General features: G+C 29.9%; 1 protein-coding gene across 1 annotated transcript in view; it reads left to right on the top strand.

The window, feature by feature from the left end:
* The first annotated feature begins 2,163 nt into the window (after positions 1-2,163).
* LOC107456560 (uncharacterized) overlaps positions 2,164-27,471 on the top strand; it is a 78,472-nt gene continuing 53,164 nt past the window's right edge. Inside the window, exon 1 of the mRNA XM_016074456.4 lies at positions 2,164-5,310. Within this exon, the coding sequence (XP_015929942.3) occupies positions 4,347-5,310 (964 nt within the window). The 5' untranslated portion in view covers positions 2,164-4,346. The remainder of the gene's footprint in view (positions 5,311-27,471) is intronic.

Below are 27,471 nucleotides of genomic sequence, written 5' to 3'. Positions count from 1 at the left end.
CACTGAGATGCAATAAAATTTGTTGTTGCAATCAAATTAAGGAGATAAAGGGTGCAATTCTAAAAAGAACCGAAATTCACTTAAAAAACTTTTAGCTAAATAGCCTTCTCAATAAATAACATTACGTACTAGTAAATGAAATTCTCGAAACTCTGTGGTTGTTCTCGGTTTTAGGAAAGAACAGTAAGGAATTAAATTGAAAAAAAAATTCTGAATGCATTTTTTTCCCTCAGAAAATAACACAAATCTAATTACTTGGCCATTAGTTCATCTAAACTGGCCAATTATTTAAGAATATTAAAATTTATCGTATCAAGCATTGGATATTTATTTTAGATTATTAAAAATTGAAGTATAGAACTCGTAATCGCTTAGAATATAGAAATATAGAGTCGCTTTGTGTCTAACGATGATGCAAGTTTCAATTGTTTTATCAATTTCTGAAATTATTTATTTTTATATCAATAAAAATATCGCTAATTTTTAAACAATTTACAGTTCTCAAAGTTTCACTGTAGGTCTATATTTGATGTTAATACAGGTTTCAACGGTTTTTTGGCCTTCAAAAACCGAATTTAATGCCATGTAATTTTCAAAGGAAATTTATCAGAAGCAAAATTTTTCATCGATTTCTAGAGTGATAAAACTTTTGCTTTATACTGAATGAGGAAGCAAGTTTAAATTGCTTTCTGAATTTATTATCATCAACTGAAATTTAGACCATTTTTCAACAAGCTTGAATGTTCCATACTTAAATAGAGCGTCGGACGGATGAAATGTACAATATGGTGCAAACAAAATTTGTCGCCTATCAAAATGTCGATCACTATATAACCTAAAAAAAGGAGAAAAGAAAATAATGAAACGAAAATAATAAAATAAAAAGCAAAAAACTGCGTGTTGAAAATGGTCTATAAAAGAAGAAATTTTATGTTTCCCTAATCTAAATATGATTCATCATTTTCAATAGACTTGAAAGAATTTTAGTGGTGATAGAAGCTTATAACGATAGTGATACGCTTTTAGCTTTTCGCTTTAATAAAATTCTCGTTTCGCTTAAATTAGTTTCCCCTTCTTAGCTAGTTTGAAAAGTGTTGTTCTTAAATATTTATTTTTAGTATCGTTGTTTTTATTGCCTTTTTATGTATTTCTTCTCATTTATTTATTTAAATTTTTGTGCGAGTTCTTATTAAAAAAATTTATTTGAAACTATTTTTAATAATTTTTAAAATTTTTTATAAATGCATATGCTTAGGCTACCAAGAGAATCTTGACTTTGGCCAACTTAATTTTATAGCAAGTGATATTAAAGGAGCTAGTCATTTAATTTTTTTTCAGTTCTTATAAACGACGACTTATATCTATATTCTCTTAATCGAGTGTTTCTGTAAATGATTATTATAAATGCTATTTGAGCTGCAGTGGCCAAGGAGATAGATAGAGAGTTCGCCTTCTAATAAGGTGATCCTTGCCGTCAGGCTAACCGTGGACGGTTTTCATGATTTACTGCTCTCGTACAGCAAATGTGAGTTAGTTCCATTAAAAATTTCTCACCGAAGGATAATTTGCCCCAATGCTTGATCCAGAAGTTCCCTCGTCTTCTGGGTTGGCCCCAAAATTGCATGGCAGGCATTAATATTCATAAACTCAAAAAAGGTTAGCTATTCGACAACGGTTATAAAATAAAATATGACTTGGCACTAAAATTAATAGATGAATTAGTGTATGGGAAAATTAGTGAATTCACGTATTTGTTGGTTAACATGTGACTCATTATCTTTCGCCCAATGAGAATGTTTTACATCAAGAATGTGGTCTGTATGAATCTCACAGCTTTCTTCAACATTCAAAGTCCAGAGTCCTCTTATTCTTTTTTATTGTGGGTACATTGTATATTTAAAATCGTTGTTTATTTCAGTATAAAAAGCATTAAACGGACACGTGATAATTCTTATTACTTTCCTATTTCTAATCATTCACTGTAACTTTTATTTTTAACTAAAAACAAAAACGTTCTTCACAAAGTACAAAATAATCCAATATAAATATTTTATTTAAAACATAGATATTTGTAGGAAGCAGCGCTGATTTAAATGGATTTTTATGGGATTAAAAAACTTATTTCTAAAATAAGATTTGATTTGATTTCTCTCCCGTCTATCATTTTTTTCTTTATTTTTTAAATCCCAAACAGAATGTTTCTGATTACAGTGTATGAAGTAGAAAAAAGTACAAAAACAATCCAACTAAGTGAATTATTTCGCTTCCTTACTTGAAGCTTAATATATTTTTTATTCCAAAACTTTTTCAAAATTGTCTATCTTTTCTGGGAGGAAAAATCCATTCTTCCAACTTCCTTTTTTCGGAAAAGAGCATTATGAAAGTAGCGGTAGGGAAAATCCCTATCCTTGTCCCAATCGCCTCAGGAATCCCAACTGCGCGCAAGCGCAATTTTCTCCCTTCAAATACCTTGCTCCTCCTCGTTATCCTCCGAAGAGAATTCAGTTAGTTATTCGAAGGACTGATATGGAAAAGCTCTCCGTGGTCACAGTTATGGAAACCATGTGATTGACTCCAGATATACAAGGAAATTCTGCTGACGTCATAAGCGAACGATCTTCCTTTGGAATAAACAAATTAGATATTTTCTAGAGTTCAATACACGGTATCGTTTGATTAAGTAGTTATTTCTTTTTGAATTTCGAAACAGTTAATTTTATGATACTTTAGAAAGAATATAATATCATGTTTTTGAATATTATTTTCGTTGTTTATTATTTGAAAAGAATTTTGTTTAAGTTTTTGCTAGATGATTTTAATGATTAATTCATTTTTAAAAATCGACAACCTGTGTACAGCTATATTGTTCATGCTTTTTGTTTAAATAATTATTATTGCATATTATTACGTATTTTATTCTGAAGCAAAAATATATATATTAGTTTTTAAGCTAAAAAAACAGTATTTAAAAAATCTTTTCAAATACGATTTTTGAAATAAATATTTAATTTTTTGTCAAACGAGATTTCATTCCTTAAAGTTGCATTGGAACTTTTCATTTGCAATTCAAACTTCCCGAAAAAGTTTTTTAACTAATTAATGTGTAAAGTTTTTCTACAATATAAAAAAATATGGATTGTAATGTAAGAGTTAACTGAGATAATCATGGTCAGGAAAAATTATTCACTTCGTTTTAAAAGATATATGTAAAAAATTATTTTGCTTAACCCCGTAAAAGTTTGAACTTTTTGTTTTAATGATTACAGTTGATGTTTAAGTTTTTTATTCTATGCATTTACTGTTTGCTCTAAACTGTCACATTTTTTGTTATAAATTGAAGGCATATTCCAATAAGCTTTCAGGATTTTAAATAAATGATATATTTAAATTTTTTTAAGTTATATTTTAAATAAGTGTCAGTATTTTTTTAATAGTTTGTAACACTATAATTTCGCTAGATGTAAATTATACTAAATTCAATTAACAACTTATTTAAACTAAACTGATGATTAGGGTTTAACTACAAAAAATAAATTTACATAATACATAAATATTATAACATATTTATATAGGAGTAATATTTTTTTCATTGAATAAATTATCCAGATATGTATAAAATGCATGAACAATATAATAGTACACGCATGCTGATTTTTAATTGACTATAAATTTTCGTTAATAAATAGTCATACTTTAAAGTAAATATTCTTATTGAACATTTTCCGAGCTTAAATTTATTAGCTAATCTTTTTAGAACAGTTAATATTTTTATAATTAGCTGATCTATAAGGTGATAATTTTTCTAAACAATGCATTGCACTATACTAAAAATTAAAAGTAATATATTTGGGTGATACAGATGGAATGAAAAAGTTAATGATTACATTTGAAGGCAAATATTTTATATTAGAATCTATTTCATCGTTCAAATACTTTTGACTATTTAATTAAAAATATAAATTTACTGACAAATAAATTTATTTTTTATAAACGATCGAAGAGTTTCTTAGAACAGTTTTTATCAGGAGATTGTGTAATTTGCGAAATATAAATAACTAATTGAGGGAACTAAATAAAAAAAATTTTTTTTTGTTTTTACCTTGAAAGATAATTAAAACTGAAAATACAGAAAATAGAATGAATGAATAAACGAAAAGAAGAATTAACGAAAAAAGAATTTTTCTGATACTTTTGAAAAATTAAGACTAATTAAGAAGATATGAAATAAATGATTTTTATAACTTTGCTCTGAACCAGGAAGCAGTTGTTGCTTAACAAAATAGATGAAAATATTGGTTTCAAGATATTCGAATTAAAAACTTGATTTAAGATTTACCAAACTAAAAATGGATAATTTGCAACCAGAACTTATAAAAGAAGAAGAACTAGCCATCGAACCAGAAATAGTTGTAATAAAAGAAAATACAGACATAGTTCCTTCAGTTGACAAACAAGAGTCACCTCCAAACATAAACATCATAAAAGATAACACCAGTAGTCAGCAAGAACTACGTGAGGGTATTATACTACTGATAACATCTGATACAGGCAGTCAGCGTTCATTAACAGGTTCACCTAATAATCTTTCTGAGTACTATTTGCTGCCTGTATCTTCAGAAACTCTCACAGCCCACAGACGACACTCTTTAAGAGATCAGTCGGATAAAAATCATCACCACCACCACCAAGAAAGAAAGGCTTCGTGTCCTGATACTGGACTACATGTTAGTCCACTTAAAAGTAGAAGAAACAGCTCCTGTAGTCGAAATTCTGAGTTAGACATCAATAAAGACAGATTGACTCCGTCCTCCTTTTCAAGTAGACGTGCCAGCAACGCCAGCGTTTGCCATTCGAGAAGATCCTCCAATTGCAGCATCGCTGGAGTGCACCGCAAGAATCGCAGCAGGAGATCCAGCGTTAGTAGCGTTAGTCATAGTCGCAGATCTAGCTCACCCAGTCACAAGTCTAGCAGCAACTGTAGTCGTCGATCTTCGCACGTAGATTCTGATGATGATTCAATTCTTCATCACCACCACCACCATAGAGGATCCAGGACCAGCTTGGATCCACTACATCCAGGCTCTATAGCTTTCGTTGATATTAATGGTGTCAGTAGGGACTCGAACTTACTCCCCCATCAGGCAAAAAATGGACTATCTGAAAATGAGGAATTAGAAGTTAATGGTATACCGCAAAGTCACAGAAAGATTATCATCATGGCTATTGGCTCTATATCGATCTTCATTTTGGTGATGTCTGTTGTCCTTATTGCTGTTTCATTGTCTTTGTCACCGACTATTGACGATTTGGGTGAGTAAATTTTCAACATATTAATTTAATTATTGAATGCATTATTGCCAAACAGTAATAAGTTAAACAGTGTTACAAAATTTTTAAAAAATGTAACTAGTTAGAAATTAATTTATTACGTATCACGAACAGTGTTTCGTTGCAGCTGTCACTTTAGTTACTTGAAATTAGATCAAAAGAATATAAAACATATATTTTAGATTTTTTTTAATCTGAAAGCACTTTTTTTAGTAATTAAAAACATGACAATTTTACCACACATTTTTAATTTTAAGAGCAATATAAAAGCATAGAAAATCACTGTCACCGAAAATCACTTATAACTGCCTTGCAATAAACCATTAATTGAAGGTACTTATCCTGAATAAACTTTTTGCTGGATACTATTTTCACAAAAAATATGAACAACTTTTAAAATGTTTGCACTTATAGTGTAAAGAACTTTTTGATGATCAAAACCTAAAAAAAAGGCAAAAGCTGAAAAACGGAATAATTTATTTCAAAGAAATAATAATAACTTAAAATAAAGCTTCCATAAAGTTTCACTGGTTACATTATCATCCACTCATCATCAAATCTCAATAATAAAAATATTAACAGAAATGTTACTATACTTGGAACACTTCACGTTTGTGTATTTCATGTTCTTTCTGCACTAAATTGTTATTTGTAAATTGAACTTTTAGGGCCAAACTCTTTTTGGCTGTTCATTTAATGAAAGTTTAAGTCAATTTCTCAGTCTTCAAAGAGTTTCTATATGCTATTCTCGTGCTACGTTGACATCCTAATCTATAGCTGATAGGTCCAAACCTTATGATTTGGAGTAACATTTTAAGAGAAAAAAGGTTATTGGCAAACTTGAATTTTCAATCTCCAATGGTGAGCTAGCAGTGTATTTTTCGTGCTTTGTTCTAAGAGATTTGAAGAAAAAAATATGGAAAAAACGATCACGGATATTGGTGTATACTTTAAGAGGTTTGAAATCATGCCCTTACAGAAATGTAAGCTGTTTTTTAGTTTTGTTAGAGGTTGTTTGGAAGTTACATGGTTGATTCGGGGCTTATTTGGAGTTAACCTCCCAAAGTGCATAATCGAGATGCATGAAGTTGTTTTTTATTCTCACTTGAGGATATTTCGAGATGATGGAAATCTACTTAGGGACCAGCTAATGGAGGTTGTTTTTGAGGTTTACGGGGTAACATTTCAATCAAATAAGTATAGTTGAGGTATGAATCATTTTATCCGTTCTCAACTTACAAGTGTTGCTGGGTTATATACGAGATTGAGTATAAAAGGTGTAAATGAGGTTGAAATTGAGGTCTATTGATGGGTTTATTTTTGGTTCCAAATATAACCATATTTCCTACCTCAGGTGTATGTTTTTGCATCGATCAACCTCAAAAACATCGTATTTTTTGTAAGGGTGGTATTTCTTACTTTGGGTATTACTAAACGGGCTTTTTTTCCAAATTTATGTTTGAATGATTTGAAATTATAGCCTAGCGTTGCGTTATCTCAAACACCCCTTGTATAAGGCAGACGTATTTAACATAATTTAAAACTGAATCTTCTAGTTATTAAAAGTATCTAAATTGGAAGAGAGATTTCTTGCCATTAATATTTCCTTCAAGTAAGATGGTTCTAAAAGAGTTTTTATTTATTTATGCACCTTTGCTTATATTTTTTGCAAGTATCTTATCTAAAACATAATTTTATCCCACTTCCAAAAAATCCGTTTTCTGAAACTTTAAGAAATATAGTTTTTCAAACTGCCTCACCAAAAAAACCTAACAAGTTCTACTAAATTGATTATCTTTCTTTAAAGAAAAACTGAAAATTCAAGAGGCTGTATTACATTGTTCTAAAATTTATTATGTAATAATTATTTAACTTTTTTTTAATCGTTTTCGTAGGCTGATAAAAATTTTCGAACGGTTTGAAGTTAAGACTTAATAGCATTTCTTCAAATTAACACATAAAATTTTGAAATACGAGCAATTAAAAAATATCTTACTTTTTTAGATAATGGCTTGGTTCATTTAAAAAATAATCTTTCGAATATTTTAAAATAATTACAAATTTGGCTACCGTTCTCAAATTAGTTTTTCTGAAAATATTAAATAAATGAAAAGAGAAAAAAAAATCATATTCGATGAATAAAATTCTTTATAATAAATTTTTACGGAAGAGTATTGTTACATTTAATTACTCTCGTTAATTTTAAAGGAAAATAATAAAGGATATATTTTCTAATTATTACTTTTTAATAACTAAGTTCGTGAAAAATTTTCAGCGAAATAAAAAGCTTAGTTAAAAATTCATCCTTTAAGTTTTAAAGAAGGGTGAAATATTTTTTCTACCGTTTTAAATTGTTCCTGGAGGGTGTATAAATTTAACTAGTTTTCAATTTCCTGGAAAATATAATGAAGTTAATAAATATTGAAGAAAATTCGCCTTTTTTATTTTCTTTCTAATTTTGGCCATGCATTAAAAACCAAGCTAATTATATTGAGGAGATTCTTATCCGCTCTAAATAAAAAATAATTAGGATTTAAATTACTGGATTGTATTTAAAGTATTCGTTAGAAAAAGTATTTATATGAAATTTATAATTATACGTGCATATATTAAACAATTTTTATAATTAACTATTTCGTAAAGTGCATTTAGCTGTATAAAGAATTATGCAGAATTGTACACGTTTTCTTATATTTCACAATAATTATGAAATTGTGAAATCGTAGTTTTTTTTTTTTTTAATTTAAGTTTAAAAAAAGAAGAATTTGAATATTAATTAAGTGGTCTTTTCCACTTCTTTTCTGCAACTGAAGTAAATAAATAAAAACATTTTTTTTTTTATAATCAGGAAGTAAGAAGTTTATAGGGTCAGATGAGGTAAAGTAGGTATAAAATAAAGCTTTTTTTATAGAAGGCTCTAAAACTGAATTAATAAATTTAATTTACCGAAAATTTTTATACATTTTATATAATTCGGATTCATGTAGAGATCAACTGATGCCTGGTGGCTGAGTGTTAGCGCTTTGCGCTCCCCTGCCACGGGTCCTGGGTTCGATCCTCGGGCCGGGCAATATTGACTCAGCTTTTCATCCCTTCAGTGGGTCGATAAATGAGTACAAAGTTGATTGGGAACAACTTGGGAACACTGGGGGTTCCGTGTTCGGCAGACTGCCTAACCGGAACATCTGCTCTTGCACCTCAGAGCCCAAGGTCAAGAAAACTGAGATGGGCAGAGTAGGCCTTGGCCCTCAATGGACTGTCGCGTCACTGAGTTATGTTTTTTTATAGAGATTAACTATAAAGCACAACTTTATCTATTTTGCTTGATTGATTCTTTACAGTAATGCATCCAAAGAAACATGTTTTGATAAACCCACTTTACCTTGTAGTGGGGTAAAATGGTTATCGTTCTAAAGTAAGTGTAGACTCCATTAAAAAATGTATGTAAATATTGTTTTAGAAATGAAAGTGCGCTTAAATAAATGTATTTGTATTATATTTAAAATAAACAAATATTAAAAAAATTCATATTATTAAAGGAAAGAGTTAACGTTTTATGGCCATCTAATTCACTTAGGATGCTGTATATACTGCTGAACTCTACAATTTTTTCTCAATAAGCAGGAAGAGTATAACACTGTTTAGTACATGTGAAATATAAATGAGTGCATAAAATTAATATCCGTAGTGGTAATTTATAGCAGTATGTATATGTACTTTTGATCAATTTAATTATTTTAACGAAATTGTTTTGCTTTCTATGAAAAAACTGCTATATGAAGGCAGAAACTTGAGTGAAAACTCTTATATACGAGGGTTGTAAATTAAATAGTGGCAACTTAACCTTGAAACTCACAGAAGGGCGGGCTTGCGTAAATAGGGTATGGGTGCGGTGAGGTGGCGCTGTTGTCGATGTGTAGAGTGCAAAAAACAGTCGATTTACTTAGAAGGGAAGTTGTTGCGCTGCGTTAAAGTGAGGAGTTTCGTTTCCATCGCTCTAAAGCATGTTGTGAAAAAGCTTAATGACGAAAAAAGACGAGATGCTTGAACCCATCGTGCTACTGTCCTATACGGTAAAACATTTGCTCCACAGGCTTCCACTAATCCTCAATAGCATTCTGTTGCATTTTTGCCACGGGCAACCTCGATTGTAAGCCACGACCGCTGATCATCTTTTGAAAACATGCTTTAGAGCGATGGAAACGAAACTCCTCACTTTAACGCCACACAACAACTACCCTTCTAAGCAAATCGACCTTTTTTGCACTTTACACATCGACAACAGCGCCACCTCACCGCTCCCCTATCCAATTTGCGCATGCCCGTCCTTCTGTGAGTTTCAAGGTTAAGTTTCCATTATTTAATTTACAACCCTCGTATTTTTAAGTCATATACCACTACATTTAGTCATAAACCATCTTAACCCCACCTCAGAAATCAATTCATAATAAATAGAATTTTGAAATTTATTCTTAAATTTATATTATTATTACGTTCTTTAGATGTCTCTCTACCTGTTTGAACTAAATTTAATAGTTTTTGCCCGTTTTTAATAATATTAGAATAAAGTTCATCAGCAGTTTAAACTAACATACTGTTGGGGCGGAGTTATCGACCATGCCAACCTTCATCTATCAAAAGGTACTGATTAAGATTTAAGGCCCTCGCTATTAATGAAATTTTTACCATTTATAAGACAATTGTATTTTTGTCCTCTTGAATCTTTAGAAAAACGCACGAAACTACTGAAATTTTGTTAGATAGTTATGTCGCATTCCGCCATATAGCTCCGACCTTGCACCATCGGATTTTCATTTATTTTGAAATTTACGAAAAATTTTAAGTGGTAAAAACTTTGATAATAACGATGATCTCAAAATCAAATCAATTTTAAGCTTTTAACTTTGAGCATCACGCTTTGAAGGAAAAAAAATGGAAAATTTCGCTATTCTTTCACTGTAAATCATAACCGAGAGTGTTGAATAACCATTTTATCACTATTCTCCAGTGCATTCCTTATCACACCTTTAACACGTTCACGCCGGGTGTTGCGCCAGAAAGCGGGACGGAAAAGAGAAAATACTGGTAGAAGAACTATTTTAATAATAGGTAATATTCGGGAGGAGTTAATCTATTCTCAACAATAACAATTCAGTGTAAGGAAATTTATCACGGCGAATAAGCAATTCAATAAAAAAATTGCATCCGTTAAAAACAATAGGTAGTTACGGATTTTTATTATTCCCGGAAAAAAACTAAAAAATGAAATTTATTGTTACCAGTTTTTACTCCGGTGCGTCGCCCGATGAGACAATCTAGCATGACCCACCGGTGGGTCACCCCGGCGTGAACGTGTTAAACAAGTTTTATTCTCTTCACCAGTGTTTCCCAAAGTGTGGTACGCGTACCCCCAGGGGTACGGGAACAGTTTAGCGGGGGTACGCTTTCTTTTGCGAAATATCTTGCTACAGACAGAAATTTCAAAAACTTTTATTTAAAAAACAAAGCTAGCGATGAAAATTTACGATTACGTATTTTTCTATTAGCTATTTTTTGCAGAGTTAACAATTAATAATTATTGGTGTCAACAGCCAGTTGCAATTTTTAACTTTTGTGCAATTTCTTATAGTAAAAAATACATTCATTTTTTTATTAGTGGTACACAGCATTACGAAATATTTAGAAAGGGTACACAAAAGTCATAAGTTTGGGAAACACTGATCTTCACTATAATGATATACTTGCCAAGCGGTCAAAAGTTGTCTCCAGAAATTCTGGTGTTTTAGAATGCTTTATTATTTTTTCAGGTTGATTTATTATTAAAAATCATTACTTTTTTTCACATTCTTATTTTCTTCTATCTTTTCCCTCTTTCAATGATGCTTTGAATGCAACTTTAGAAATATCATTAGAAAATTCCTAAGTGTTTCTCGTAAAAGTTTAAAGTAGCGGATAGACTTCTTCAAGCGTGAAATATTCGCTTTATAAGCAAGAGCGTTCCTGGAATGTTTGTAATATTCAGAAAATTTTCGTTAAGGCTTTAAGTGTAAGTATTTCAAGTATACTCAAGTTATTATAATTCAAAGGAGAGAACTTCTATGAATTTTGAATTTGAATGTTATATGATTAAAGGAATGAAATTTATTAAGCAAAATCTACTTTAAAAATATAATCAGCATAAAATGCATGGGAAGTTTGTTTAAACCAGTGATTCTCAACCACTTTACCGCGGCACTTTTGTGTGCCGTCAAATTCTTAATATGTGCCCCCAAATATTAGAAATGATACAAAAAAAAATTATAATACTTTTTTTTATTATGAGTAAAGTTTAAATTAAAGAAAAGTGTATATACAATATATATTTTTTATAATTTCTCCAGGCTTTAACCACGTGAACATCTTTGTCGGCGATTGTCTTGTCTCTGACAAGCTTAAAATAAGTTAAAATAAGATGGAAGTGCTTAAATTGTATATGACGCACAATTCTAAAAAATGTTGTAAGAACTTATCATTAAAGTAAGCTATGCAATTAATAAACAAATTAACAAAGGATAACTAAAAAAACAAATATATAAAACCAAATTAACAAAGAATAACTGACAAAAATTAAGCTAACAATTAATGATCAGCAAAAAAACCAGTTAACAAGAAATCACCCAAATATAACAATTAATAATTATAGAAAGCAAGCTAACAATTAATAACTAGCAAAAAATAAATAACTGTTAGCTAACAGATAAAAAATTGGTCAAAAGAAATAATTAATCCCTTAATAAATGTGCTTTTGTAGTACATATTATTTTATTTCACATTCAAAATTATTATCACAAACTATTCAACACAGTGTAAAATAGGTAATTAGCCTACTTTTAATCTAATTTTTTTCATTGTGTGCCGTCAAATTTCGAAATCGTTAAAAGTGTGCCGCAACAAAAAAAAGGTTGAGAATCACTGGTCTAAACCTTTTTAAAGTTTCATAACCAAATGAAATAGCTTTAACCTTGATAACCTTGATTAGTTAACATTGATTCATCTTTTTTTTAAAGCCTCATTTGCCATTAGTTAGAGATTAAAAAAGGTTTCCTTACTTTCGTCTTTTAAATATCAGTTTGAAATTTTAATTATCTATTTTTTTTTCTTAAATTAGTTATTATAATAAGTTTCTATAAAATATAAATAAAAGATTGTAATTACTTAACATCCTGTATATTGATTTTAACAGTAAAATTTTAGTATTAGGGGATTGTCCCCTCTTTTTTCTCTTTGAATAACATTTTGAACGATTTCCCAAAACTCGCACCTGATTTGAATTATAAGCAATGAAATACTGCCAATGGATTGAATAAGAAAATAGAACAGATATTAATCCCTTAACGATCGGTTAATTTTCATGAAAACGGTCATAAAAGTGCCTATTTTTTTTATCCTTGAAAATTATATAAAAGTATGCGTATGAGCAATATATATATTCGTTTTTAATTTTTGATTTGTTTTTAGCTTGAAATTTTAAAAAATTAAATTTTTAGAAAAAGCCAACATTATTATGACTTAATGTTGGTTTTCTAGCAAGCAAGGGAAATCTTAAAAATCTGTGTTTCAAGCATTAGAAAAGAATTTTATTAGACTTACGTATAATATAAATAAAGATTAGTAATTTTTTCTTTGCGTGATAAATTTCAAAGCATGAGATACAGAGGCCAACGTCACAATTTGGACAATAGTACCGAGCTTCCTTCCTACATCTCTTATTGCTGACATCTAGTTTAAAATAAACTAACTATCTACAATTACCTTAAAAATATATTGGTACTGCCATCCAACCCGGAAATATCACGGGAGCGAGAAATAGAGGGCGAAACCTCACCCCGTTTTTTTCAAGGGAGCAAGAAGGAAGGGGTTAAACGCGAAAAAGACGCATTTTCTTTTTTCAGCAATATTTTTAGCTTTGTTGTTTCATGTTCTAACTCCATTCGTTCAATTTACTATTTTCGTAATCAGAACTGTACTCCCAGTTCATTCGATTAAACGCAGTAGGACCATTTTCAATGAGTATTTTCTTTTCTAATTACCATTCAAGCCTTGAAGAAAGAAATTGTGCACTATATGAACGAAACGCAGTCTCTTTTATGAAAAATAATGGTCACTGAAAACTTCGCCTAAAGAATAACACCGTGGAGGTAATTTATCCAATATTTTTGCATTCCGGATAATTTATGAATCAGTAAAAAAAATCCCAATTTTTAATTAAAAAAGTGAGTTTGGGATCAAAGTTATTGATGGATTCAATTTTTGGGAATTCCCATAGTTCACGTAATTGTTCACATCATGCCTAAAATTTACAGATAATAAGTTCTCTAGAGTGCTTACTATGTTCTATAATTCTTCTATTTGCAATTCAGTGTTTTGAAACAACAAAATAATTCTTACAGATTGTATGAAATGGATCCCTTAATAATGATTAAATCCAGTCTCGCGTTTTATTCCGCTGAATTTTGGAGATAGCAAAAACCAACGCAGTAATCTGTGCCGTAGTAGGCCAGTGGTTACAGAAATCGAACTGTGATCCGGAGGGGCCGGAGTCCACTAAGACCCACATCGAGTACATACGATATACGTGCTCGTAAAATCTGTGGAATCGTAAAATCCTGTGGTCAGTCGCTGAGCAGTATCATAGGTACAGGGAACTGGAGAAGATTTCCTTCCTCTTTAGTTCTATGTCTAAATTGAGGTAGTGGAATCACGAATGAGATGTGCTACCATCTATTCATGAGGTTGCGATCAAAGACGTATTTTCACCCTTGCGGTACTCTCTTGTAAAATGAAGGGTGCGCCTTCCTGACTTAATTTGCAAAAGGCCAATGGTTGAAAAAAACGTGGTTTGCTCTAGTGTCATTAAAAACAGCGTGTAATCAAACCAAAATATTGTAATTTTTAAGAAATATATCCGACAATTTAAGCGAAATATCTATTCCAAATTAACTCACTACGCGTATTATAATTCCATTATTCATTCAACAAATCACAAGAGATTATAATTACCTGAAATTTTAACTATCTATATATATATATTTCTATTACACGGTGACAAAAAAAGCCTCATTACAACTCCCCGAATGGCAATGCTAGAAAATCGACCAATGATTGCGGCTAAAAATGTCACATACCAAATCTAACTGAGGTGGCTCAACATATAGCGCTTTTAGAAACGGAAATAACCAGAGAGAGCATTCTCACCAAATACTATTAAGCTAGGCAGAAGTGAGTAGCCTTTGTCGATAGATCTCTATTTTAGTATTTTGTCGAAAGCGCTTTTTTTCACGAATTTATATATTACGAATTTATTTGACGATTTCTGATTTATATCACGAATTTATTTGTTTTATTATTGCTATTAGTTATTCATTGAAAAATGAGTCTCAGTCGTGCTGTTACGCTTTTGAAGTATAACCGAAAGAAGCGTGCTCGAAGATTGGAAGAGAGCATTGATGACAGCTATGAAAGACGTAGTGGTGAAAGAATGCGTAGACGACGTGCTGTCATTTTAATAGACTTAATTATAGCCAAAATTTTAACCTTTTTAAAGAGATATCAGTTTTAGAAATTTTATCTTAAGATTTTATACTACAACACATTTCTAATAGGTTTGACGAATTATATGTCATTTATTTGAATTCAAATTCATTTTAATGACGTAGTATTTACTAAAAAGATGTAATTTTTTTTAAAAAAAAGTTTTTATATGGATTTGAATGATTGTTTTGAATTCTTAGAATTTTGTGCATTTGCAATGTACCAAAGTTAGTAGCGAGTGACGCGAGCTTGGTTTGCGAAGCAAACCATATAAGATTGCGTAGCAATTTTCGGGGGTTGGCGAGCGTTAGCGAGCAGCGGGCGCAGCCAATTAGCATTTTATAATTCTTCTATTTAAAATATAACGTTTCCAAACACCTTTGAAACCTACATAGATTTTATTAAAAATAAACTCTTACTATGATTGAATCCAGTTTCAAGTTTTATAATACAAAAGTAATCAGTAATAAAATATCACTATTTTTCTAGAAATACACATCACTCTTTAATATTAACAGCTATTCCACATAAACACGATATGTGTCCCAGAAAGTCATAACACGCTAAGAGAAAGCACTAAAAGGGGAATACTATAATCTGGGACACATTACATGCCCTACACCATCGAAGAAGATAAATGCTAACATACGTTTTTATGCTTTTCTCCGACTGCCCCCGACATGACCCCGTTCTTATCACGTATCCTTTGGAGCAGGAAAGAACCATTTTCTTTCGATATTATGTCGCTTATTCGCCAAATAGCCTTGTTATATCTTTTTTAAGAATGGTATGGCTTATGAAATAAAAGTGACATATCCATGAGTGTAATTTGGCAGCAAAATGGTGTGAGAAGTATACTTTAGTATAATGAGAATGTTTTTTTTTTATTTAGTTAAAAATAGTTTGATGCTTGGCGTGATAATGTTTACGTCAAGAATAATAAGTTTCATATTAATAAGAAAAGTTTTTACTGTGCTAGCAATCGTTATGCTTGAAACTGTTTTTTTTTTACCAGCATTGTTATATAAAATAAAATTTTGTATAACATTTGCTCTAACTTGTGCCTCTACCACTAGTGCATCTCTAGTGCCCGTAAACGTTATTTTACACTCTATTTTTCTGCACTGTAAAACTTGAAGTTACGAAGATATGTAAAAACGTATTTAAAGTACCATGGATTAAACAAAATAAAGATCGGATAATTAGTTTCGGAATTCTAACAGCTATCTATATATATATATTTCTCTTACACGGCGACAAAAAAAGCCTCATTACAACTCCCCGAATGGCAACGCTAGAAAATCGACCAATGATTGCTCCTTAAAATGTCACATGCCAAATCTAGCTGAGGTGGCTCAACATATAGCGCTTTTAAAAACGGAAACTAAAATAACCAGAGAGAGCATTCTCACCAAATGTGATCTCTTCCGAAATTCACCCTATCAGCTGCGGCAATCTCATACTATTAAGCTAGGCAAAAATGAGTAGTCTTTGTCTATAGATCTCTATTTTAGTATTTTATCGAAAGCGCTTTTTTCACGAATTTATGTATTACGAATTTATTTGACGATAAATTATAGAAAAAATTTTAACCTTTTTAAAGAGACATCAGTTTCAGAAATTTTTTACTATAGCACATTTCTAATAGGTTTAACGAATTACATGTTATTTATTTGAATTCAAATTTATCTTAATGACTTAGTATTTACTAAAAAGATGTAATTTTTTTTTTAAAAAAAAAGCTGTTACATGGATTTGAATGATTGTTTCGAATTCTTAGAATTCTGTGCATATGCTATGTACCTAAGTTGGTAGCGAGCGAAGCGAGCTTGGTTTGCGACGCAAACCATATAAGATTGCGTAGCAATTTTCGGGTGGTGGCGAGCGTTAGCGAGCAGGGGGCGCAGCCCACTAGTTGGTTATATAACTGTTAAACTTGCAGTAAAAAATACTATGAAAGGCGCTCTTGAGGCCAAAAAATGCTATTACATTATTAAAATTTCTGGAAAGTCTATTTTTATTTATAAACATTGAAAAAACATTTATCTATTATATCCGATATTATATTAATTTATTAGTTGATATTATTATATTTACTCGATATTTTAATATCTGATGAAGATAGATTGTGAAAAACATCAGTTTTTGGAGTACCGGGCAGTAGTACTTAACCTTAAAAAATCATTGATGTAGGGCATACCGGGCAAATATATACCGGGCAGTGGCACTTAACTACACTTAGTATATATTTCGGACATTTACCAAAGCGACTATGGGGTTGTCAGTATTCATTGGTGAATGAAAATATATATGTATAATAATTAAAACTTCTTTTTTTTCATGGTACTGGTGATATCTCACTTAAAACGGGGAACCAAACTTGCGACTGTTCCACCGTTCTGCCGACTGAAGTACTGCGACCATGTTCTCTTAAATGCTGCCATGCTTATAGCACAAAATTCCTTTATATATATTTAAAAATGTATTTATTAAGAGACAGAGCGCTTTTATATGTATAATTTCAAACTCTTATTCATAATTATTAGAAATTAATTTACATATCACGACTGTGTTCTTCAAATAATTAAGTTTAGATTTTAGTATTTGAATATCCGATCGCTAAAGTTTATTTTGACTGATACCTCCTTATTTTTTGCTTTCTGCCCCACTTTGCCAGAATTTACTGCATTCTTTTTTTAATGTTTCTTCTTATGAAATTTTCTCATCAATCTTCTTTTTCTTAATGCATTATTAGCTATTTAATTGTGAATATAAAATAAACCAAAAGATTTTAAAGTCGTTTTAAACTAAAAGTGTTTTACATAAATATAAGCTAATTCGCAATATAAATAAATTAATAAATGTTAATCTGAAAAAAAAAAATTATTGCATTTTTTTTTCTATTTAATTAGAACATCTTTCTAAAACGCAAAATAAAACTGATTAAAAAGCAGAAAAAGAAAGTGGAACCCAGAAGATTCTATTACTTTTATATTTTTCGTATCGTTCTAAAAAAGGAATAAAAAAAGATAACACAGTTTTTTTTTGTCTTTGATGCTATGACCGCAAAGTAAAATGCTACGTATGCAACTAAGCTTCATTAAATATATAAAAAGTAATCCCATTATCTCAAGATGCATAAAAAAGATATTAAACAGAAAGTACTTGTGTGATGAGATCTAAATGTCGTGTACGCTAAATACTAAAGCGAGCTTCATGAATAACTCTTGATCTAGAGCTTGTATTTTTACGTATCAAGACACTATCTCATTGTTATGAAGGATCCAAACTTAAATAAGTTTACTAATTTGTGTTGATGAATTTATGTTCACACTAAAAAGACTGGTGGGACCAATATGACGAGTTTTTCAATACTCTGTAATTCGGAAACTAACTTTCTGAAAGTGTTGAATGTTTCTGATTTTTGATAACTTAATCAAATTTAAGTGCTTATTTGAACATTCATGTGTTAGCCTTATATAAATCTATCTATATACACCGAAGAGCCGTTACATTATGACCACCCTTCTAATAACATGTAGGACCACCTTTAGCCCTCAAAACTGCTAGCACCCGCCGTGGCATTGATTAGTGCTTACACAAGGTGCTGATAGGTAGTCTGAAGTATCTGGTACCAAGCGCACACCAACTGGTCCAGCAATTCCCTCACATTACGAGGGGGTAGCGTGGCAGCACGAATTTGGTTTTGCAAGTAGGACCACAAATGCTCTATTGAATTAGGTCAGGTGAATTTGGGGGCCAAGACATGACTTAAAAGTCACTGGAATGTTCCTCAACGATACGACCCTTATAACATGGTGCATTATCCTGTTGGTAAACACCATCACCGGCAGGAAAAACTGTTGCCATGAATGAGTGAACCTGCTCTGCAACTATGTTCAAATAGCTTACAGGCGTCAGGGATTGTTCTATGAGGATTATGGGCCCTAATGTGTCCCATGAAAGCATTGCTCCTGCGCAAGAAGCCATGAAAACCTGGGCGAACCCATTATTATAGATGGAGGGTGGTCATAATGTAATGGCTCTTCGGTGTATGTCTTATACCTAAATGACTGAAAGTATCAAAAGTGCCCCTCAGGTTTTTTTGGTCCCATAACCCCTGTTAGTTTTAGGTATAGATATAATCCCCATATAAGATCCTCCATTTTCATTTAAAAAGGGAAAAAGAGTATTTCAACATATCTATAATTATTTATAGAGAAAAAAAACTCAGCGGCGCGACAGCCCATAGAGGGCCAAGGCCTACTGTGCCCATCTCAGTTTTCTTGACCATGGGCTCTGGGGTGCAGGAGCAGATGTTCCGGTCAGGTGGTCAGCCGAACGCAGAACCCCCAGTGTTTAGTTCCCTAGCATGCTTGGTACTCATTTATCGACCCACTGAAGGGATGAAAGGATTTATAGAGTAAACGAAACTGAATTATCTAAGAAAATAATGAAAACGAATAGTTGAAAATCCAGTGTTCCGTTTAATCAAATATTTTCTTTAACGAAATTAAATGAAATACCATACAATTTCAATGATCTATGATTTTATTAAATTAATTATGATTATATTTTAAGATTTGCATGTCTGAGTGATCTACACACAACCACTCTAGGAAGGGTCAGTCTTTCAAGTGTTAAGCTACAATATGAGACACAGAAACGGACTTTCTCTAAGCTAACTAACTTTTTTCATGTATAGAAATAGATTTTTTACTTTCAAACCCTAACCTTGGAAACATGATTTCAAACGTTTAGGCGGGAGAGCGGTCAAAGGTTTGAGCCCCTTGATAATAATTCAGTTTTTATTTTATTTTGCCATTTTAGCTCTATTCTAGCTCAGTTCTAGTTCTCCGTTTGCATTCTAATTAAGCGATTAAAAGGTTTTTCACACACAATTATTAAATTTGTATATCCAAAAATAATTTCACATTAAAATACTTTTTATATAATTATTATTTTAGTTTTTACTGAACAATTTATAGTTTATGAAAATAATTTTGAATTGTAAAGTGTACAAGTTTTTACACCTATTTCATATACGTAATCCCAATCGACGAAATTCAAAATTTAAAGATTCTTAGTTGAGTAATTTTTGCAACATAAAAAATTTACAATCTTAATTTCCAATTTTACTATTCAGAAACTATTCGTCTGTTTTCAATCAAATAAATAATTTTAAAAAGAATTGCCTAAAATTATCTTTGAATAAATGAATTTTATAAATTTGTACAGTACGTTTTTGAGTCACTTGAGAACTTTCCCAGATGTATTAAACAGCACAAAAAAGTGGAACTAACTGAAGTAGAATAAACTTTTAACCGCTTTTCTGACTTAACTATTGGAACCATATTATCTATATTGTCATTGCAACTCTTAGTTTGAAGAACAAAATTTCAAATATCTCGAAAAAAGATAAGTGCCTCTTCTTTGTCTAATTTTATAATTATAAAATATTATCTGCACTACTCAATTAAAAAAATAATCTCTTTGGCTTCAAAAATATGTAAATTTAAATGAGAGTCGATTTGTTTCATGTGCTCGAAAATAGGGGCCCATACTCAAAACTTGAAATATGTCGATTTTAATTTCCAACTGCATAATTTCCAACTGCATTTTGCTAAACCGATATCTTATTCCGTCAGTTAGTATTATTAAATATAGCAAAAAAGAAAACGAAGGAAATAAAAAAAAAATATGACCACCGAAGCCGACGTCTTCAGGGGTACCGGCCTGGGAAGCCATAAAACAAAACCTTTTCTATTGAGAGAGAGGCAAAATTAAATGCCAAAAGTAACTCTCTCAGTATCCCGAAGGTTTTGTATAAGTCCAGGAAAAAATTCATGAAATACATGAAACCAATTCAGATTTTATTTTCAATCTGCGCATTTTAATAGAGGGCGTTGTTTTCTTTTGTTTTAAGTGTTTCCTTTGCAATTAGTTTGCTTGTGAAATCGACGTTTGACCGGTTTCATGTGAGTTTGTATTTTCTCAAGCTTTTGTTTGAATTTCTTTTCTGAATTGGTTTTATGTATTTCATGTATTTTTCCCTGGACTTATACAAAACCTTCGGGGTACTGAAAGAGTTACTTTTGGCATTTAATTTTGTCTCTCTCTCAATAGAAAAGGTTTTGTTTCATGGCTTCCGAGGCCGGTACCCCCTGAAGACGTCGGCTTCGGTGGTCATATTTTTATTTTATTTCCTTCGTTTTCTTTATTGCTATATTTATTCTTTCTTTAGAAAATCCTGCTGCTTTTAAGCGCGTTTCTTACAAAGATAGTTTTTTCAATATAGAATTAAATATTTTTTATTTTTTACTATTGGTATTATAATTTAATCACCTGCACTAATAAAATAACATATTTATGGCCGGTTATTTACTGTTACGATTGATTCCTACAGCAAGAAAATCCAAATTTTCTTATCATTCTGTGTTGAATAGGCTTTAAAGTTAAACCAACAATAATTAGAGTAAGATCGTTACACAAAAAGTGCATGTTAAAGGATATTTTACTCTAAAAAAATAAATAAACGCAAATTTATACAGTCATTTTATGGTTTTTAATGGTTATTATTATCAAATTACTGCATTTGTATCACGCAACTATGAAGGCAATTAAGAGAAGAAAATAAAAGCAAAATTCCTGAGATTTTGTGTTTGTTTGTTTTTTCGAAACAGCAGAAGGGAAAAAAATAAGTAAGAAAGAAACTTTCAGATTTTTTTTCTCCTGGGAAACTATAACCGCAAAGTAAATTAGCTTAAATGCGGCAACATGCAACCGAATCCTCGTTAAATATTTCAGAAGTACAATCCTATTATCTCAAGATACATCCAAGAAATGAGATGCTAGTGAGACGCTCTTGCTAAATGTCGTTTCCATTTTACCTTTATGTACTACAGTACCTTCATTTTTGTGATAAAATGAAACTTAAGTGCTTTAGGAAACCATTATGGTTTTTCTCTTCTAAAATGTTTTGTACATAAATTACAATAGTTTTTTTTAACTATACAAAAGAATGAATGTGAAATATATTTTTAAAAGCTTATAAAATTACGCTAGTTTGAGGTAAGGGAAAATGAAATGAATAAAAATGTATATGAAATTTAACTTTTGTTATTCAAAAGCAATTACCATTTAACATTTTATTATAAATAGTGTGTAGTTTTGACAATTATTGCTGAGAATGGTTAGAAAGAAAGGAAGTGAATTAATAAATTGGCGCATTTAATTAGTTAGTGAATTAATACAAAACCAAATTATTGAATCGTTAGATCACTTATTATGCGTATTAGTGATTTATGTCATAAATCTGAGTAAAATAGAAGTAGTAAATCAGAATATTTCGTAATCGTTTATGTTCAGTTAATTTTTTACTATTACAATAAAATATATCGAATTTAATAAAACAAATAAACTATATATATATATATATATATATATATATATATATATATATATATATATATATATATATATATATATATATATATATATATATATATATATATATATATATATATATATATATTTATATATATATATATATATATATATTTATATATATATATATATATATATATATTTATATATATATATATATATATATATATTTATATATATATATATATATATATATATATATATGTATATATATATATATATATATATATATATATATATATATATATATATATATATATATGTATATATATATATATATATATATATATATATATTTATATATATATATATATGTATATATATATATATATATATATATATATATATATATATATATATATTTATATATATATATATATATATATATATATATATATATATATATATATATATATATATAATATACTATATATTACGGCCAAAGCCCGAAGTCGGCCAGATCGTGAAGTGGCCGCGATGTTTCCGCCAATGTCCGATCTTTTCTTGATTTCATTTGAGACAAAGTAAAAAATTACATTTAATTTAAAATTTCGTCTATTTTTTATATTTTAAATTGGAAGATTTATATTTTTAAATTAAAAAAGAAAACAAAAGATAAACAAATTAACTTTTTAATAAAACAATTAAATAGACAATTTAATAATGATTATTAAATTAATGATTATTTAAATGACAATTTAAAAACTTGTCTATTTTTTATATTTTTAAAATAGAAGATTTATAAGAATTATTTATATAATTATCGAAGGCCGCCAAAGTAGAATATTCAGTGATCGTTTCAATTATTTCGCACTTTGGCCGGAACATCGTGGCCACTTCGTGATCTGGCCGGCCAATTCCCGAAGTCAAGAAAATTTCCGACTTTGAGTGGACTTCGGGCTTTGGCCGTAACATAGACATTAGTCGCATTTAATATATGTATTTAACAGGGATTATTTACTTATATATATATATATATATATATATATATATATATATATATATATATATATATATATATATATATATATATATATATATATATATATATATATATATATATATATATATATATATTATTGCGTTTTTATCTACTCGCTCTGTGTGTAGAGGTTGTGTTGGTTGACAACATCAGAATTTAAATCTGCAAAGGTACGGGACTTTATTATCAATCCACGTTTCGTTCACTTTTTGTCTCTAGTTGAAGAGTTTAAAACTAAATTGCTCCGAGCTTGTTGACAACATATGTTTCAAGCATTTCCTATCCACTAAAATAAAAATTTATTACGCCAAAATTAATTATTTATCCATCTACATTTTAATCCCTTTCGAAGTAGCTAAAGTGTGCTCTATGGCAGTTTGCCGTTTTCTCACCGCTACAAGAACGGCTTAGAACGTCCTCTTTATCGTCAAATATAATGAAGAGCCAATCGAACTTTCATCATTTTCCAACTAAGTAGAAGCGATGAAACTTTAATTGTTAATTAAGTTCTAAGCTTGGACAACTGTTCCCTAACAAGAACAATTATTCCCCAAATGGTACAAAAGTGATTTATCACTAACCAAAATTCTGACAAATTTCCACCTTAAACAAGCTAAGAGGCCCAAAACTAAAAATAAAAATAATATAAAATTAAGGATAAAATACGATTCACTACGAAATGAAGAAAATTATTATGATCACAGTTTACCCATTGTAAAAATGGTTGCTGTTTAATTTATTTTTGGAAAAGAAACTTTATTTTGTTTTCATCTTGGATATCTTTAACTGTTAATCCTGAACTGCTCGGTACAGAATTTTGCAGACATATTTAAACGCAGCCCAGACACATTCTGTGTAAATTCTTTTGATGACTGAATAGACATTAAACAGCCAATCGAGATCAATATTAACATTTTCGGATTAGCACAATGGTGTTTGATGGAGATTGTAAGCTGCATCATACACCTGTTTCGGATTCACACATGATCATACACAAGTTCATACACCCGATTCGAATTCACAAGTTCATACATGAAATATGATTTGAAAGCTATGCTTTTTTTTCAATTCTACATGAATGGTGAATAAATTATTTATATTGCATGGAAGACAGTCTACGATCTTGTGCAAATTATTGGGTACGTTGACAATGGATCCTTTTATCCCTAACTGGTGATCAACACCCAGTTCTAGTATTTGCGTGAAAGGGGTTCGGAGAGTCACCATTCGCTCTTCGGTAGGGTTCAATTCTCTCAACCACTTTGGTACTTCAGTACGGGACGGGCTTCATGCTTGCGTTTGCGAACGGAATCCTTTCGTTTTTCCGTTTGTGTGTAAGGCAAACACATTAATAAATAGAAATAGGTATATAAATAGGTATTCCGGTCTACGCTCTTTGGCTTTTTCAGCCTTGGTAAGCTTAGGCCTTGGCATCGTTTTTCGTCTTGCTTCAACTCTAACTTTTGGAACCGTGTCAATCAGTTTGGGACTCTCTTTATTTGTGATATTTACCTGAATTAGCATTGAAAACGATCCAGTTTGAACTGTAGGTTAGAATTTCTGATTCTTTATTAAAACAATAAAAACAAAAATATCGCTCAAATGATGAAATTCTCAATTATTCGCAACTCAAGAAGTATTTACGGGATCTCTCTGGTCCTATATCTCAAAAATAAACTCACCAACTTCATGTTCAAAATTAAAAGTGAAAAAAAGAATTCTAAAAAAATTATCAAGCAGCAGCTGTCGCCATAGCAACGCATGCGCACTGCTTACTATTACTCTTGATTATTGTAGTTGAAAAGAAAGGATGTCATGAAATCCAAACCCATTTTGCCAATGGGTAAAAAATATATAAATGAAATAAAAAATTTAAAACTTACGTTTTATATTCTTTTTAAAAAAAAACAGGAAAGTAGTTTAATTTTGTCAACTTAAATCGGAAGTGTGCCGTGCATCTATTTCGAAATAAACTTGAATCACCTTCAACTCTTTTTTTTTAATCAATTTTTTTTCAGATTTAACAAAGATAAAATTATTATTTTCTCTTTTTAAATGCATTTGAAAACTGCAGATTATAAATTTTTAATAAAGATAACAGATTTAAGAAAGATAAAATTATTATTTTCTCTTTTTAGATACATTTGAAAATTGCAGATTATAAATTTTCAATTTGATTACTTGAAAACAATGTTTGAAAATAAATACTGTACAATGTTTAAAAAAGACAAGTTTGTATTGCATGCAAGCAGATTTAAGAAAGATAAAATTATTATTTTCTCTTTTTAGATACATTTGAAAACTGCAGGTTATAAATTTTTAATTTGATTACTTGAAAACAATGTTTAAAAATAAATACTATACGATGTTTAAAAAATACAAGTTTGTATTGCATGCAAGCAGATTTAAGAAAGATAAAACTATTATTTTCTCTTTTTAAATACATTTAAAAACTACAGATTATAAATTTTTAATTTGATTACTTGAAAACAATGTTTAAGAATAAATACTACACAATGTTTAAAAAAAGACAAGTCTGCATTGCATGCAAGCAAAATGCACAGATTTTAGTTATACTGCGTCAAATTTCATTTTTTTTCATGCATCAAAAACTAAAGCGAAATTTTCATTTTAGTAGGGGAGAGTCGGGTAGCCCCGCCCAGCGGGTACCCCCGCCCACAGTCAATTTCTTATGTATAGAATATTTTTTCAAGTCAATGGGCCATCGGACATTAATTGTTATATTGAAAAAATATTATTTTCAAAGTTTCAAGTATTTATGCAGCTGGTAACATGGTAAACAATAGTTTTGTAAATATTTTGAATACAGTAGTCTTGAAATTAAGAAAAATTGATTGAATGTTTAGATTAAACTTCATTTTAATGCTAAAAAAATAATTTTTTCTATACATACAGCATGAAAGTATGTAGTCTTAAGTTTAATTTGCACAAAGAAAGAAGTTTATATGTGAAAAATTGTTCGAGAAATTGCAAATTTACAAAAAAATTGGATTTCGGGTAGCCCCGCTCACATGAATGTCGGGTATCACCGCCCAATTTTATTTCGTCGATAAATGTACGGTTGCAAAGATTATTATTTTATTGCTTCAAATTTGAATGTTATATACATTTTTAACAACAAATATATGTTTTAATATTATATGAAACATAAATTTATATATTTAAAAATGCAAAATAAATATATTTAAAATGTAATTGATATATCCAAATTAAATTTAATATCAAGAAATCATAAATATTATGATAAGCTATTCGCTTACTTATTTATTTTCACTTATTTGAGAACGAATCAGTCTACAGAAGCATTTGAAAGTAATCAAAATACAAAGTAAATTTATAATTTTTTAAGAAGCATTTTATATTAAGTTTATAAGAAGAGATCAACCAAATAAGTTTATATTGAAAAAAAAAACTATTGTTATTAATTATTGTTACTTAAATTAAATTATTTTCGTTAAATATTTAATATAAATTTATATTAATATTATAAAATATTAATATACATTAATAATGATAAAAAGTATGATATTTGTTGTTAATAAATGATAGATTTCACTAAAAGTACATAAATATGTAATAAATAAAATAATTTTGCGATAAAAATGATAAATGAGGTTTATCTATTGTCAATACATTGGTCATTCTCATTTACACTTGAAAAAACAGTCAAAAAACATAACTTTTGTAACCGGGCGGGGCTACCCGACGCATTTTGAAAAGAGCTGAAAAACATGTTTTTTTAAATTTCTATTTTTTTAAGTTAAACTATTCTTTTTTTGGTTTATTCTTTTTGCATTATTTAATTAGATGATAAAACAATAGAAACATACAAAAATATTGATTATTACTCAATGTTATACAGAAATATAAGCAATGCTCCTTAAGTGAGCGGGGCTACCCGACTCTCCCCTATATGTAATCATAAACATATGCTTCTGGTGACCATTGTATTATCAACTTTTAACCACGTCAAGCCACAAAGATTGAGCAACATTTTATCGTGAATAAATCTATTACTCTGGCGGATAAATAGGGAAAGATTCATCTCAATAGGGGAAAATAAATTATGGTTGAGGGAAAAATATATTCCTCGCAGCTGCTGGTTATTCGAAGTTCCAGAATAA

Source organism: Parasteatoda tepidariorum, chromosome 5, assembly GCF_982258835.1.
Source record: "Parasteatoda tepidariorum strain Cologne lab strain chromosome 5, Ptep-v5.0, whole genome shotgun sequence".
In the NCBI taxonomy this organism is placed as follows: Eukaryota; Metazoa; Arthropoda; class Arachnida; order Araneae; family Theridiidae; genus Parasteatoda; species Parasteatoda tepidariorum.
The sequence above is the reverse complement of the archived record's forward strand: the minus strand, read 5'-3'. Positions and strand labels throughout refer to the sequence as shown.